Here is a 15,631-nt window from a genome sequence, read left to right as displayed (position 1 = left end):
TAATTACCTCGAGCTATTCCATTTTTATACCTACTAATATTCTTAATCAATTCATTCGTTAAACATTGTCTTTATCGCCAGCCTACAGTGCACTATCTGGTGGATAGATTGCAGCACGCCACCAGTTAAAATTCTGGAACTTCTTACTACATAGCACAGTGGGAATACCTTCACGACATAGTAACAAATATTAATGATTTGGACGTGAACGTGAGGGGGCACAATTGAGAAATTTGCAGACAACAAAGATTGGCTGAGTAGCGGATAGCTATAATCTCCAAAATAATATTTGGGTTCATGGAGTCCATGGTAAAGTGGCAGATGGATATCTATGATCCCTCAACTACTTGAGACTTTCCTCTTCCCAAATAACATCCAAACTAAATAAATCCACAAATCAAATCCAGCTTATAGTTACCACACAATACAAGGCTAAAGATCAAGTCTAGGAAATGTCTTTTGCCTGGTCTCGCAAAGATATTTAAACTGCCTTTACAAAGGTTTCTACATTGCCTTACATTCTTCTAAGATGTGGATGTGGGCCTCGCCTCCTGATTGAGTGTTGTGGACAACCTTAGAGGAATTTAACTCTTTTCAATCTCTGGCAAAACCTTCACTATAATTTCTCTCAACTAATTGATGCAACAAGTCGACAAGAATCTGCTGCCTGAGAAAGTAGTGGAGAAATTTGGCTGCCCTGACAAATTCATCAGTGGTTCAACAATTCCATGGTATTAGCGTGTCTTGGGTTGTAAGTCTTCTGACCCATTTGCAATCACTAATTTGGTTAAACAGGTTATGTTACCCCCTTCAACATGTTTTTTTTCTGTCATGCTACCTGATGCCTTCCACGATAGTGATTCTGCCATCTAAATCAGATATCACGTCAGAAACTGCTCAATTTGTAAAGATGCCAAGCAAAGACTGAGGTCCCCAAGGACATACTTCGCTATGTTCTGTCTGCTGATGACTGTGCTGGTTCAATGTTAGGCATGAAATATTGGAAGGACTTATTCTACAGTCCATGCAACAACTTCTGTTTTCTTTGTACCAATCATGAGACTTAAGTATTGTGCAAACCTGCATTATGCCATTTTTGTCACCTAATCCCCTCTGCCCTCTAAACTTTCAAGGCTCTATTTGCTCCACATGCGAACCCCCCACCCCCCGATTTCAATGGAATAAAACCATCCCAATTCTCTCAGGTTCTGACGAGTCATCGTACTGGATCTGAAACATTAACACTTTCTTTCTCCACAAATGGTGCCAAACCTGCTGAATTTTTCCAGCATTTTTTGTTTTTAACCCTGCTTCAAAACCTGTCAATGGTGATTAGATTCATTTATCTCAGCAGCACATTCTCTCTCAAGCTGCCTATATCAGTCTTATCCAATCTTTTCAGTTAGGCTATAAGCAGCTTTGGTAATACTTAAAACCATTGTAGTGCATTTTTGCAGATTTTTAGTTCATTACCACTCATTCTTAGGGCATCATCTTTGGTTTTTAAATTCATTCTAGGGAACAAGGCCAGCTTGATTAACATAGAACACTATAGCACAAACAGCCCTTCGGCCCACAAGTTGCGCAGATCATATTTCTACTTACCAGGCCTATCTATGAACTTCAATCCCATTAATCCCACATACGTGATTACTCATCCCTAATTGCTCGAGAAGGTGGCAGAGTCATGGTCTTGAATCACTGTAGTCCACAGAAAAGTTACAACATGCTCAACTTGTCCGTGCCAGCTTGACGACACCCCGGTCTCTTTCTAATCCACCTTCCTGCACCTGCCAATAACCCTGTAGCTTAAAATGAAGTTCCAGGTACTTCTAGGATCTCTGCCTCACCACCAGCCTGGGCAGTAATTCATAGAAACGTGGAAAATCAAAGCAAGAGTAGGCGTTTTGGCCCTTTGATCTTGCTCCATTGTTCATTTTGATCATCAAATTCAATATTCTGATCCCATCTTCCCCCCATATCCATTGATCTCTTTAGCCCCAAGAGCTATACCTAATTTCTTCTCCAAATTAACAACTTTGTGGTAATGAATTCCACAGATTAACCACTCTTTTGGTGAAAAGTTCTTCCTCACTCAACCTTAAAAGGTTTACCCCTCATCTTCAAACTATGGCTCCTAATTCTGGACTCCCCCTACCACTGGGAAGATTCTTTGAAGATTTATGAGATCCCCTCTAACTCTCCTAAATCTCAATGAATATAATTCTAGCTGAATTTCCTATGTTTCCCGTCTCTTATCATGAGCTTATCAGAGCGGCCATCCTAGAAATTAGCCTGACAAACCTTTGCTGTACTCCCTCTATAGCAAGAGCATCCTTCCTCAGATAAGGACATCAAATCTGCACACGATACTTAAGGTGTAGCCTCACCCACGCCTATACAATTGCAGTAAAACATCCCTATTCTTATACTCAAATCCTTCTGCTATGAAGGCCAACATACCACTTGCCTTCTTTACTGCCTGCTGTTCCTGCAGACTTACTTTCAGCAACTGATGCATGAGAACACCAAGGCTGCGCTGAGTATCCACCTCTCTCACGTTACCTTAAAGTATTATTGCTACCGAATGGATAACCTCACCTTTACCCACATTATACTGCATCTGTTATGCATATACTTACATACACGCCCTGTCCAAATCATGCTGAAGCAAATCTGCATCCTTCTCACAGCTCACCCTCCCACCCAACTTTGTATCATCTGCAAATTTGGAGATGATACGTTTTGATCCCTCTTTCAAATTATTGGAAATCTTAGGGTGGAATTGGAGACCTTGGCAGGTTAGCGCATATAGAACAGAGTAGACTCTCTACAGTGCAGGAGGTCACTCGGCCCATCACGCCTGGACCACATATTTACACTGAGTCCCCACTTAGGGGCAATTTAACATGGACAATTAACCTAGCCCGCACATCTTTGGACTGTGGGAGGAAACCGGAGCACCCAGAGGAAATCTACTTAAATATGGGGAGAATATGCAAATGCAACAGACAGTACTCAAGCAACACTCCTATCAGCCAAATCCTCTCAAAGCAGTGCAGGTTCAGAAGGAAGTGGAAGCAATACTACAAGACAGCATAGAGTCAAAGTGAGTGGAGTTCGCCGATTGTGTTGGTCCTCAAATTTAACGGCATTCAACGATTGTGTAGATTGTCGGAAAGTCAATGCTGTGACTAAATCTAATTCATACCTAATTCCAAGGCTTGTGTGGAAAAAGTAGGGCAAGCTACTTACGTCAAAGTTGGACTTACTTTGCAGTTAGTGAAAATACCTTTATAATAATCCCAAATGGGCTATATCAATTTTAGGATGAAAAACATGCCAGCTACTTTTCAAAGGCTTATGAACAAAGTTGCTGCAAGATTCACTAATTGTGCTGTCTACATAGATGACTTAGTGAGCTTTCATCATTCACGGAAAGATCACATGGAGCATTGGGCTGAGCTTGAGACACAACTGGAGGCAAAGTTGTTCATAAACTTGGCAAAAACAGAATTTGCGAAGGTGAAAGTGACATTCTTAGGACACAAAATCGGATATACAAAGAACAAAATCAGCCCGGGAACCAGGCCCTTCGGACCAACGAGCCCGCGCCGCCATCTCAACACCACTAGTCCACCTCTCTACCCATGACCCCTGTCTAACGTTTTATGGCCATCCAGATTGAGGGAAACTGATTTAGGGACAATTTATTCCTGCCAATCAGCCTAACAGCACATCTTTGGGGTGTGGGAGGAAACCGGAGCACCCAGAGAAAACCCACGCAAGCATGGGGAGAATGCGCAAACTCCCACAGACACCAGCCCAAGTCCATGTGTCTGCACAGCAATCAGCGATAGTCACTGAGCTGTCGTCTTGCCCAGTATCTTGTCCAGTTATGGACATATGGATAGATGACACCAAGAAACGTGAAGACAAAGGCCATCAAGGAATTTCTAAGACCGTCACCGAAAAAAGTGCTACAATTTTTGGGCTTGAGCAGATTCTACAGAAAATTCATACCAAACTTTAGTGGCGTAGACAGACTGGTTAAAAACATGCAACTTCAGTGGACAAAAAAAGTCTGAAGGCATTTGAGAAATTGAAAGCAGTGTTAACCACTGCATCTGTTTCTGCCACACCAACATTGTGAAACCCTTTAAAGTTGCCATTGACGCAAGCGATGTAGGTGTTGGAGCTGAGCTGTTGCTGAGCATGATTCTGGAATGGAAATCCAATCTATTCATTCTTGAAAAAACTCAATAGCCACCAGGCAAAATATTCCATTATTGAAAAGGAGTTAGTGTTTAGTAATGGCCTTACAACATTTTAATGTTTACATTACAAGCAATGCATCAAATTGTTTCACTGGAGTCTTATGTTAAGAGCATTTAATTTACAGATTGTACATGTTGCAGATTGTGAAATTGTTATTGTGAATGCTTTATCATGAGTTTAATAAAAGAAAAAAAAAGCCATCTTTTCATGGTGACGGTTCTTTTTTTTTGAAAAAGGGGAGATGTTGTGAAGTCACTGTTGGTAAAATTATTAAAAAAAATTAAAATGCTAAGGGTTGTAAAATTGCATGGTGTGTTAAATATGTAGTTTTTTTCGTGCTTAAGGGTAAGGGTTTAAAAAAGGGACATTGCAGATGCATAGACTGAAACATTGTATTGAGAGGCTAGGCAGCAATGCCACCAAGACAACAGCCTGTTTTTGAAGTTTGCCCAGTTGAAACTAGGCATTTGAATAACAGCTGTCTATCAGATTCGAATTTGATGTTTTGGTAACCTATAAACGAATCCTATTGTGGCAATGGTGCCATGTTGTCAGTGGATATAATGACGGGAAACAATGGCAAAGGAGAGGAAGAGCATCTACCAAATGGCAGCTGGCACACAGACTCTCATAACTGCATTTAAAAAGAAAGCCACATCTTGGTAATGAAGATAGCAAAAGAAGCAGATTCCGGAAGACAACAAACCTGGTTGCATTTTGAGACAGTGACTACAAATTCTATTTCATCGATGATAAGTGAAAGTTGTATTATCTAAACAGCATTCTGTTTTATTTGGTTAATAGTTTAGTTAACCTCTTCACTGTTAGTTGGATAAATGGAATATATTACTTATTGATTTTACAGAGAATCTGTAAATTTGATTTAACCACTAAATGTCGTTGGAGAAGAACGTGCTATTTCCCACACACTAACAGATTATGAGGCAAGATACTCCTTTTTGAATGGTTAAGTGTTAGTTCTCAGAGAGGGGACCAACACAGGCCTCACCAACACCCTATACAATCACAACAAAACCTCTATTTTTAAAGTTCTTTGCTATGAAGGCTAAAATGCCATCTGCCTTCAGTACTTTTGACTTGATTTATTATTGTCACATGCATTAGTGTACATTATTGTTACTTGTGCTATACAAAGCATACTGTACATAGAGAAAAAAAGGACAGGTTACGGAATGTAGTGTTACAGTTATAGCTAAGGTGTAGAAAAAGATCAATTTAGTGCGAGGTAGATCCATTCAAAAGTATAATAGCAGCAGGGAAGAAGCTGTTCTTGAAATGGTTATACATGATCCGATTTTTATATCTTTTTCCTGACAGGAGGTGGTTGAAGACAGTGTGCTCGGGGTGGGTTGGGTCCTTGATTATGCTGGCTGAGGCAGCACGAAATGACAGAGCTAATGGATGGGAGGCTGGTTTGCGTGATGAATTGGGCTTTGCTCGTGACCTTTTGTGGTTTCTTGTGGTCTTGGACAGAGCCGGAGTCATACCAAGCTGTGGTACACCAGAAAGGATACCTTCTATGGTGCACTTGTAAAAGTTGGTGAGAACAGACGTGTCAAATTTCCTCAGCCTCCTGAGAAATCATAACTATAGTGACTGTGTGGAGGGACCAGGACAGGTTGCAGATGATCTAGACACCTAGAAACTTGAAGCCTCAACCATTTTCACTTCATCGTCGTTGATATAGACAGGGGCATATCCTCCACTATGCTTCCTGAAGTTGATAACTATCTCGTTTCACTGACACTGGGAGGGATTATAGTCGTCAGACAAGTTCACCAGATATTTTTTCACCTTTTTCCTGTACTCCGTCTCATTAGTGTTTGAGATCCAATCCTACCAGTGATGTCATCAGCAAACTTGGAGGGGAATTTGGTCACACAATCATAGGTGAAAAAGGAGTACAGTAAGGGGCTGAAGACACAGCCTTGGTGTTGAGGATAATCATGGAGGTGTTGTTGCCTGTTTTGACTGATTGCACTCTATGGGTTAAGTATTGGATCTCGTCACAGAAAGAGGAGCCAAGCCCTAAACCACAGAGTTTGGAGATAAGATTGGTAGGAATAATGGTGCTGAAGGCTGAGCTTAGACAATAAGTAAGAGTGTGACACAAGTGACAGATGGCACAGTGGGTTGGCACTGCTGCCTCAGTGCCACAGATTCAGGTTTGATTCCCAGCTTGGGTCACTGCACATTCTCTCTGTGTGCATGGGATTCCTCCAGGTACTTCGGTCTCGTCCCACAGTCCAAAGATGTCAAGTTAGGTGGATTGGCCGTGATAAATTGTCCCTTAAGGCCAGGGAGATTAGCAGGGTAAATACGTGGGGTTACGTGGATAGGTCTTATGTGGGATTGTGGTCAGTGTAGTTTCAATGGGCCAAAAGACCTCCTTCCGCACTGTAGGGATTTTATGAAGTGTCCATGTTATCCAGGCTTGAGCATAGGGCCAGGGAGATGGCATCAGATGTGGACCTGTTGCAGTGATAGGTGAATGGTAGTGGATGCAGGTAATCTGGGAGGCTGGAATTAGTTTGTGCCATGACTAATCTTTCAAAACACTTCACAATAATGGATGTCACAATAATAGTCATTAAGGCACGCTGCCTGGTTTTTCTGTGTTACAGGGATGATGCTTGTCATCTTGAAACAGATAGGGACCTCAAATCAGTGTAAAGAGAAGTTAAAGATGTCCGCGAATACCGTTGCCAGCTGGTCTTCATAGGATCTGAATGCTTGTCCGGATACCCCACCTGGACCAGTTGCTTTCGTTCGTTGACTTTCAAGAAGGCTGATCTGACGTCTGCAATGCTGACCTCAGATACTGGTTCAGCCAAGACCTCAGGAGCAGGTTTGTTCTCACTGACCTCTTGCCCAAAACAGGTATAGAATGTGTTAAGCTTATCAGAGAGGAGTGGATTGGTGCCAGTGATTCTACATGCCTTCATCTTGGGGCCTGTTATATCTTGCAAATCTTGCCATAGATGGGGGATTCCGTGTGGCTAGCCTGGGACTAACTTGGTCCGGTACTGTCTTACGGCATCTTGAACAGACCTCCATAGATTGTATCTGAATTTCTTGTATAGATAAGGGTCACCTGACTTGAACGCCTCAGACCTAGACTTCAGAAAGCAGTGGATATCCTTGTTCATTCATGGTTTCCTTTTTGGACCTGCATGCTACTTTTTGTGATTGTGCACCAAAACACCGAGATCCCTCTGTACTTATTCACCTGCAGTCTCTCTCCCCATTTAGAAATTAATCTGCTTTTTGATTCCTCCTCCCAAAGTGCATGACTCTCACTTTCCCACATTAAGTTCCATTTGCCAGTCACTCAATCTATTGATATCCCAATGCAGAATCACAACATGCTCTTTGTATCATCAGCTACCTTGGACATTCTCTTCCTCCAGGTCATTAAAGTGAACAATTGCAGGCAAAGAAACAATGCCTATGGTACTCCATAAGCTATATCTTTCCACTCTGAACAGGGTCCATTTATTTTGGCTCTTTGTTTTCTGTTTGACATCCAGTTTTCAATCCATGCAAACACTTCCTCCAATTACATGGGCCTTTTCTTTGTGCACTAGTCTCTTAAGTGGCACCTTTTCAAATGCCTTTTCGTAATCTAAAGACACGGCATCTACAGTTCCCCCCATAGAAATCATCATAGAAACCCTACAGTACAGAAAAAGGCCATTCGGCCCATCGAGTCTGCACCAACCCCAAACCCACCCAGGCCCCACCCCCACATCCCTACATATTTTACTCACTAATCCCTCTGACCTACGCATCTCAGGACACTAAGGGGAATTTTATTAGCATGGCCATTCAACCTAACCCACACATCTTTGGACTCCCCTCTATACACTCTCTCCGTTACATCCTAAAAGAACTGAAGCAAATTTGTCAAACGAGTTAACTTTCATTAATACCATGTTGAATAGGTTTGATTATATTCAGCTTTCGTTAGCGATTAACTGTTTCCTCAGTATTTTCTCATTAACAAATGTTAACCAACTGGTGTATAGTTCCTTACCTTCTGCCCTTCTCCCTTTTTGAACAAGGGAGTCACTTTGGCTTTTTTCAATCTCTCATATACTCCTGGAATTTATTGAGTTATGAAAATTTTCAACCAATGGATCCACTATCTTGCAGCCACTCCTCTTAAAACCCAAGCATGCAGTTCATCAGGTCCTGATGATTTGTCTGCCTTTGGCGCCTGGAGTTTCTCCAATACTCTATCTTGTGATTGGAACTTTTCTAAGTTCTACCATGTTATTTGAAATCAGCCCATCAGGTATCTTGGGGGTACATGCAATGACTGACACGATGAAGATTGAAGCAAAAGACTTATTTAATATTTGTAATTTTTTTGTTTGCTGTTATCAACTCACCAGCTTCATTCAGTAGAGCAGTGGAGGCTCTACCTTTACCCTAGCAACCTGCTCCCTATTTACCACTCGACTGTGGCTGTGAAAATAATTGACAGGGATCATTCATTTACTCGCGTACTCCAAAGAAAATTAGGAGTATGTTCTGTATGAGTCTTTCCCTACATCACCCATTCTACTAGTACAGCAAGTACTGCACAATGGGAAGTTGCCTAGTATAATAAATCTGTATAAAAACTACATTACAATTTGGAAACCCGACAAACATTCCTCTCTATCACATGCATTAGAAAATTACAAGTACTAAGCTGTATGAATGATTCTTACTTATGAGCTGGAATAGACTTCAGGCACTCCCATTTTTTTGTGTCCCAGACACAGATGATTCCATCTTCTGCTCCACTAAGCAAGTGTGTACTTCCATAGAATTCAAGGCAAGTTACTGTACCTTTAGAAAAGATAGATTAGATCAATGTTGAGGCACAGCAATACAAAGTGGAGATCAATTATCACAAATATTAGCAACTTAGCAGCCTATCATTCGAACAAGGAAGCAAAACTTTCTGCCTGATGCCACATGCACACACAGGGAGATTGTGAAAACTCCACATGGATACTCACCCCATGCCAGAATCAAACTCAGGTCCCTGACGCTGTGAGGTAGCAGTGTTAACATTGCCCCAAACTTGTTAGCATTCAAGACAAAAGGAACATTGAGAAGAGATTTGCAAAATCTGGAAGTGGATTCTTGTTGGGAACAGCTGAGAAAAAGCATTGTTTGAAAGAAAATTCTAAAGTGTTTTCTCCTGGGATTGGAGATTGGAAAAATTTACATGGAAGCCAGAGACAAGTGTGAAAATTTGGCACTCATGCAAAAATAATCTGACGGCATTTGAGCTGTAATCCACTGAAATTCACTTGGATTCAGAATGGTGTTTGGCTGATGACAATCATCTTGTGGGCTTAGAAGGACTGTGTTTTCTGACCATTATAGCACAAGGTATAGCATTGTAGCATACTAGGGGATTTTCAGAAACTTCATTGCAGTATTAATGTAAGCCTACTTGCGATGAATAAATAAATTTTACTTTAAAATATACTTTGTAATCTGTGTTAACAAATTTAGTAAGAAGTCTCACAACACCAAGTTAAAGTCCAACAGGTTTATTTGGTAGTAAATGCCACTGGCTTTCGGGATGCTGTTCCTTCGTCAGGTGAGTGGGGAGTTCTGATCACAAACAGGGCATATAAAGGCACACACAGTTTACAGAATACTGATTAGAATGTGAGTCTTTACAGCTAATCAAGTCTTAAAGGTGCAGACAATGTGAGTGGAGATAGCATTAAGCATAGGTTAAAGAGACATGTATTGTCTCCAGACAGGACAGTGAGAGAGACTTGGCAAGTTCAGGCAAGTCATGGGGGTTACAGATAGTGTGACATGAACTCAAGATCACGGTTGAGGCCATCCTCATGTGTGCGGCACTTGGCTATCAGTTTCTGCTCGGCAACTCTGCACTGTTGTATGTCGTGAAGGCCACCTTGGTGCTACGCTATGACAATGGGTAAATGAACACTGCTCAAGAATCACCAGGCAAGACTGTTCCCTTCCTGTTGGCAAACACTTCAGCGGTCACAGACATTTGGCCTCTGATCTTCGGGTAAACGGTCTCCAAAGCGGCCTTCACGACATATGCAGAGTCGCTGAACGGAAAATGATAGCCAAGTTCCGCACACATGAGGGTGGCCTCAACTGGGATTTTGGGTTCATGTCACACTATCTGTAACCCCCATGACTTGCCTGAATTTGCAACATCTCACTTACTGTCCTGTCTGGAGACAATACACATCTTTTTAACCTGTGCTTAAAGCTATCTCCACTCACATTGTCTGCACCTTTAAGACTTGATCAGCCTATTAGCTTTAAAGACTCGCATTCTAATCAGTATTCTGTAAACTGTGTGTGCCTTTATATGCCCTGCTTGTGATCAGAACTCCCCACTCACCTGACAAAGGAACAGCGTTCTGAAAGCTAATGGCGTTTACTACCAAATAAACCTGTTGGAATTTAACCTGGTATTGAGACTTCTCACTGTGTTTACCCCAGTCCAATGCCAGCACCTCCACATCTTAAATTTAAAACAGATTTAAAAGGTTAAGATACCCTGTTTTTTTTTGTTGTTAAATAATGTTGTTACTAAAAGTGCTGCGTGATGGCAGTGGTTAGCACTGCTGCCTCACAGCGCCAGGGTCCTGGGTTCAATTCTGGCCTCGGTCACTGTGTGTGCACATTCTCCTTGTGTCTGCATGGGTTTCCTCCCGATGGCCTGGTTTCCTTCCATAGTCCAAAGACATGTGGGTTTGGTTGATTGGTCATGAGAAATTGAGTCTAGTGTCAGGGGATTAGCAGGGTAATGTGTAGGGTTACACGGATAGGGCCTGGGTGGGATTGTACCTCGAGCTCCAGGCAGGGGAAGCAAAGGACACGACAGACAGGGACACACCAGGGAGATGGGGGTAGAGGAGGTGAAGAGGGATGTATTGGGCAGGGGGGTGGTAGAAAAAAAAAAGAGGAACGTGGTAGTCAGATTTCATAGAATCCTTACAAAGAGCAGCCCAAATGTCTTGATAATTTTCAGATTCAAAAGGTAGTAGTACAAGGCTTTCAATATACCAGTACATTCCAGGACCTAGTACTGTTTCTGCATGAAGAGATACAGTGGCCCAAATCATCCCTTTTGAGTTATTAATGTTCTGTGCCTTCAACATTGGATTGGCAATAACCTGATCAGTTACTGAGTTACCTCTGGTGTAACTACTGTTTAAAAAAAATTCCGTAATCAACTATTACACATCAGCCTGAAAAAAGCTGAACGTTACAAAGTATGAAAACATATCTTTACTCACCAGTATGGTACAGTAATGATCCTTGATCAGTTTTCTTTTTCATGTTATACAGTTGAATAGTTTCATCTTTACTGCCTGTTGCCACATATTGATCATTTACAGCCACAGTGGTTAAAGAGGCTGTATGAGCATGATGGGTAAAGTCAGGTTCTGGATTCCAGCCCTAAAAAGAACAGCAATTTATAAGAGGACTGATTCATTCTCAACAGCAGGTCACTCTTCTGGATCAAAGCATCCACATGTATGTTGTGGACAGAGAAAGAATGACTACAACAACAATTTAACAATAATGGCAATTGTGGCTTTAAAATTATTCTTGCTGACAGTTAAGCATGTGGGATTTCTGGTCAACTTATAATCAAAACCAGTTTTAAGTTACTCTGAGTTAGGATTCTGGTCTGGGAACTGTGACCTGAAGTTATTGACCAACTATGGGAAGTTGCTTACTTTTGAATAGGCTTGGTGGCATCAAATTTTACTGCCATTATGTAAGGGACATGCAATCTGAACCAAGCCTAATGGCATTGTTTACAAGTAATTTCATTGGCTGTTCATGCCGTGTGATCGGTTTCCAGTTAAACAATTAGTTGAATGACAGAGAATCTTCTGGAAGAAAGTATGTGTAGATGAAAGATATGTCCCTTGTCTGTCAACAACTCTATAGAGATCTACTATCGTTAGAAGTGCACCTTGAGGACTCTTCAGAGAGAAAAGATTATGAAGAAAAATTCAACATCGGGATATTTTTTGGCCAAGTTTTTCTTAAAGATTTAGAGTTGCAACTTTTTGGTACCCAAAGTGTCAAGTAAAGAGAGATTGTTGAATGATTTAAAGAGTCGGCTCCTATTCTTGTTTGTCTCATTGAACTGGAATGCTTGGATGGAGTTTAAATTAATAGCTGAATAACAATGTCATGTGGCTGATATTGTGCATATGGACTTTTGGTTGCACACAATAGACATCTTTAGTAAAATTGAAGTTAGTGGCAATGTGGAAGCAGAACAGGCTAAATGGTGAGACTAGAGAAAAGAGACCCAACCGCCAATGCAGGAACCACAACCAGGGAAAACAAAGCCTTTCCCGACACATTGACCAACTGAAGAACCTCATCAGATGCATCTATACCCTTGATACTGTAGACAGCTCACACCGATTCCAAGCAACCTCTTATCCAGGAAGCATGGAAAATGTACAGGCCTGCGGGTGAGACTGAAATAACATGGTCCCAAGGCCCCCCTCCCCAGCTTACTCCTGGCAAATGTCCAATCTCTTCAAAGAAAACTAGATTAACTTAAAGCCAGACTCGCTTTTCAAAGAACAGTGAGACACTGCTGTGTGTTCTGTTTCACAGAGACACGGCTTACTCCTGCTTCACTGGACTGTGCCCTGCAACTGAAGGATTTCTCAATTCATTAAATGTACATGGGACTCAATAGGATTGAGGGTTATAGGTAAGCCTAGTAGGTAGCGAAATGATCGGCGCAACTTGTGGGCCAAAGGGCCTGTTTGTGCTGTATTTTTCTATGTTCTATGTACCACATGGTGGCCTTAGGCAAGGCTACGGGAGGTGGGGTCAGCCTTCTAATCAACACCTCTTGGTGCTCAGACGTAGCAACACTGGTGAGATCTTACTCAGTGAAAAGTCTGACAACACCAGGTTTTAGTCCAACCTATTTATTTGATAATATACTCACAAGCTTTCGGGGTTAGCCCTGAAAGCTTGTGAGTATATTATCAAATAAATAGGTTGGACTAAAACCTGGTGTTGTCAGACTTTTCATTGTGTTTACGCCAGTCCAATGCTGGCATACCCACATCATGAGATCTTACTCCTCAGACCTAGAGTCATGATGGCTGACGACTTCAACCAGGCCAAGTTCAAGAGCGTCCCATTACCAACACGTCTCCAACCCCACCAGAGGCCCAAACATCCTTGGCTACTGCTACACAGGCATCAAAGATGGCTACTCCTCTGTCCTCCATCCACACTTGTCAAATGAGATCTCAAGGCTGTGCTTTTGCTCTCTGCTTACAAGCAAAAAACTGAAGCAAAAAATTCTGATAAAGAAAGTCTTGCAGTGTTGGTCTGAGGAAACAGATGATCTTCGACAGGACTGCTTTGAGTCGGTGTACTGGTCAAAATTGAAGAACTCAGCAACCTACCTAAATGAGTCCTCCACTACAATAATATAATTCATTAATAATGTGTATAAGATTGTGTGCCACACAAGCTAATCTGAGTATTTCCCAACCAAAAACCATGGATAAACAGGGACATCCACTGCTTACTGAATTCCAGGTCTGAGGTGTTCAACTCAGGTGGCCCTGACCTATACAAAAAATCCAGATACGATCTATGGAAAAATCAAAGATGCCAAGAGACAAAACCAGACCAGGCCAGCCACATGGACACCCACCAGTTATGACAAGGTCACCTGTTGTGTGTCGACAAGTGGAATCGCTGGCAACAATGCACCCCTCCATGATGAGCTCAATGCATTCTATGCTCATTTTGACCAGAAGTCAGTGAACAGACATCATCCATTGACTCTTTACACTTCCCACTGCCTCGGCAAAGCAGCCAGCAATCAAGGACCCCACATACCCTGGGTATTCTCTCTTTCACCTTCTTACGTTGGGAAAAAGACACAAAGTCTGAGGTCACGTACCAACCAATTCAAGAATAGCTTCTTCCTTGCTGCCATTAGACTTTTGAATGGGCCAACCTTGCATTCATTTGATCTTCTTCCACATCCTAGCTATGACTGTAACATTACATTCTGCACTCTCCCATAGAGAACCGGAAGATTTCTCAATTCACCAAATTTACCGCATGGCGGCCTTAGGCAAGGCTAGGGGAGGTGGGGTCAGCCTTCTCTATGAACAGTATGCTTTGTATAGTGCGCAGGAAACAATACTTTTCACTGTATGCTAACACATGTGACAATAATAAATTAAATCAAAATCCGCTCTGGATGCCTCGAATGAACAGGTATCTGAAGTCTCCACTGCAGACATCAGATTGGCCTTTTTGAAAGTCAACCCACAGAAAGCAACTGGCCCGGATGAGCGCTCAGATCCTGTATAAACATGCTGGTGGGGCTACTCGGAGACATCTTGAACCACGTCTTGCTCCAATCTGAGGTACCTGCTTCAAAAGATGACAATCATTCCTGTACCAAAGAAAAGCCAGGCAACATGCCTTAATGATTATTGCCCAATGGCTAATATCCGTCATTATGAAATGTTTCAAAAAGGTCAGACATGGCACATACTCAACTTCCTTCTCCCAGATTGCCTCAATTCATTACAGTTCACCTATTGCCACAACAGATCCACAGCAGGTATCAACTCAACCCTGGAACACAAGGACACTTACATAGGACTCCTATCTATTGACTATAGCTGAGCCTTCAACACTATTATCCCAACAAAACTCTGGCCTAGGGCTTGGCTCCTCCTTCCACGACTGGATCCTAGACTTCCTAATGCTATCTTTACTAGCAATCAGTAAAGATAGGATATAACACCTCCTCCACGATTGTCCTCAACACCAAGTGCTCAGCCCCTTATTACACTCCTTACTCATTTATGACAGGATGGCCAAATTGCGCTCAAGTCCATTTTCAAGTTTACTGGTGACATCATTGTAGCGGGTTGGATCTCAAATAATGATGAGTTAGAATAGAGGAAAGAGATAGAGAATATGGTAAAAAGGTGCAATGACAATCTTTCCCTCAATGTCAATAGGATGAAGGAGATATGTTCTTACGTCAGCAACTTCAGGAATCGCAGTGGAGAACAGGCCCCTGTCTACATCAATCGGAACGAAGTGGAAATGGCCAAGAGCTTCAAGTTGCTACATATTCACGTCACCAATCTGTCCTTGTGCTATAATTAAGCAAGGCCATCAACACCTCTACTTTCTCAAAAGGTTAAGGAAATTTAGCATGTCCGCTACAACTCTGACCAATTTTTACAAATAGAACATGAACACTACAGCATAAACAGGCCCACAAGTTGCACCAATCATA

The 15,631-nt window shown here is 41.9% G+C and overlaps 1 protein-coding gene across 1 annotated transcript in view; it reads right to left on the bottom strand.

Annotated features, from left to right (window-relative positions):
* The window catches only part of pak1ip1 (PAK1 interacting protein 1), a 46,954-nt gene that overhangs the window by 27,276 nt on the left and 4,047 nt on the right, over positions 1-15,631 (bottom strand). The window contains exons 2-3 of the mRNA XM_080204788.1: positions 11,598-11,760; positions 9,018-9,138 (exon numbers count right to left, since the gene is read on the bottom strand). Coding sequence (XP_080060914.1) covers positions 9,018-9,138; positions 11,598-11,760 — 284 coding nt within the window. The remainder of the gene's footprint in view (positions 1-9,017; positions 9,139-11,597; positions 11,761-15,631) is intronic.

The sequence above is a fragment of the Carcharhinus amblyrhynchos genome, chromosome 2, assembly GCF_965287045.1.
Source record: "Carcharhinus amblyrhynchos chromosome 2, sCarAmb.v2.hapA, whole genome shotgun sequence".
Taxonomy (NCBI): Eukaryota; Metazoa; Chordata; class Chondrichthyes; order Carcharhiniformes; family Carcharhinidae; genus Carcharhinus; species Carcharhinus amblyrhynchos.
Note: the sequence above shows the minus strand (reverse complement) of the source record. Positions and strands in the feature narration are given on the sequence as shown.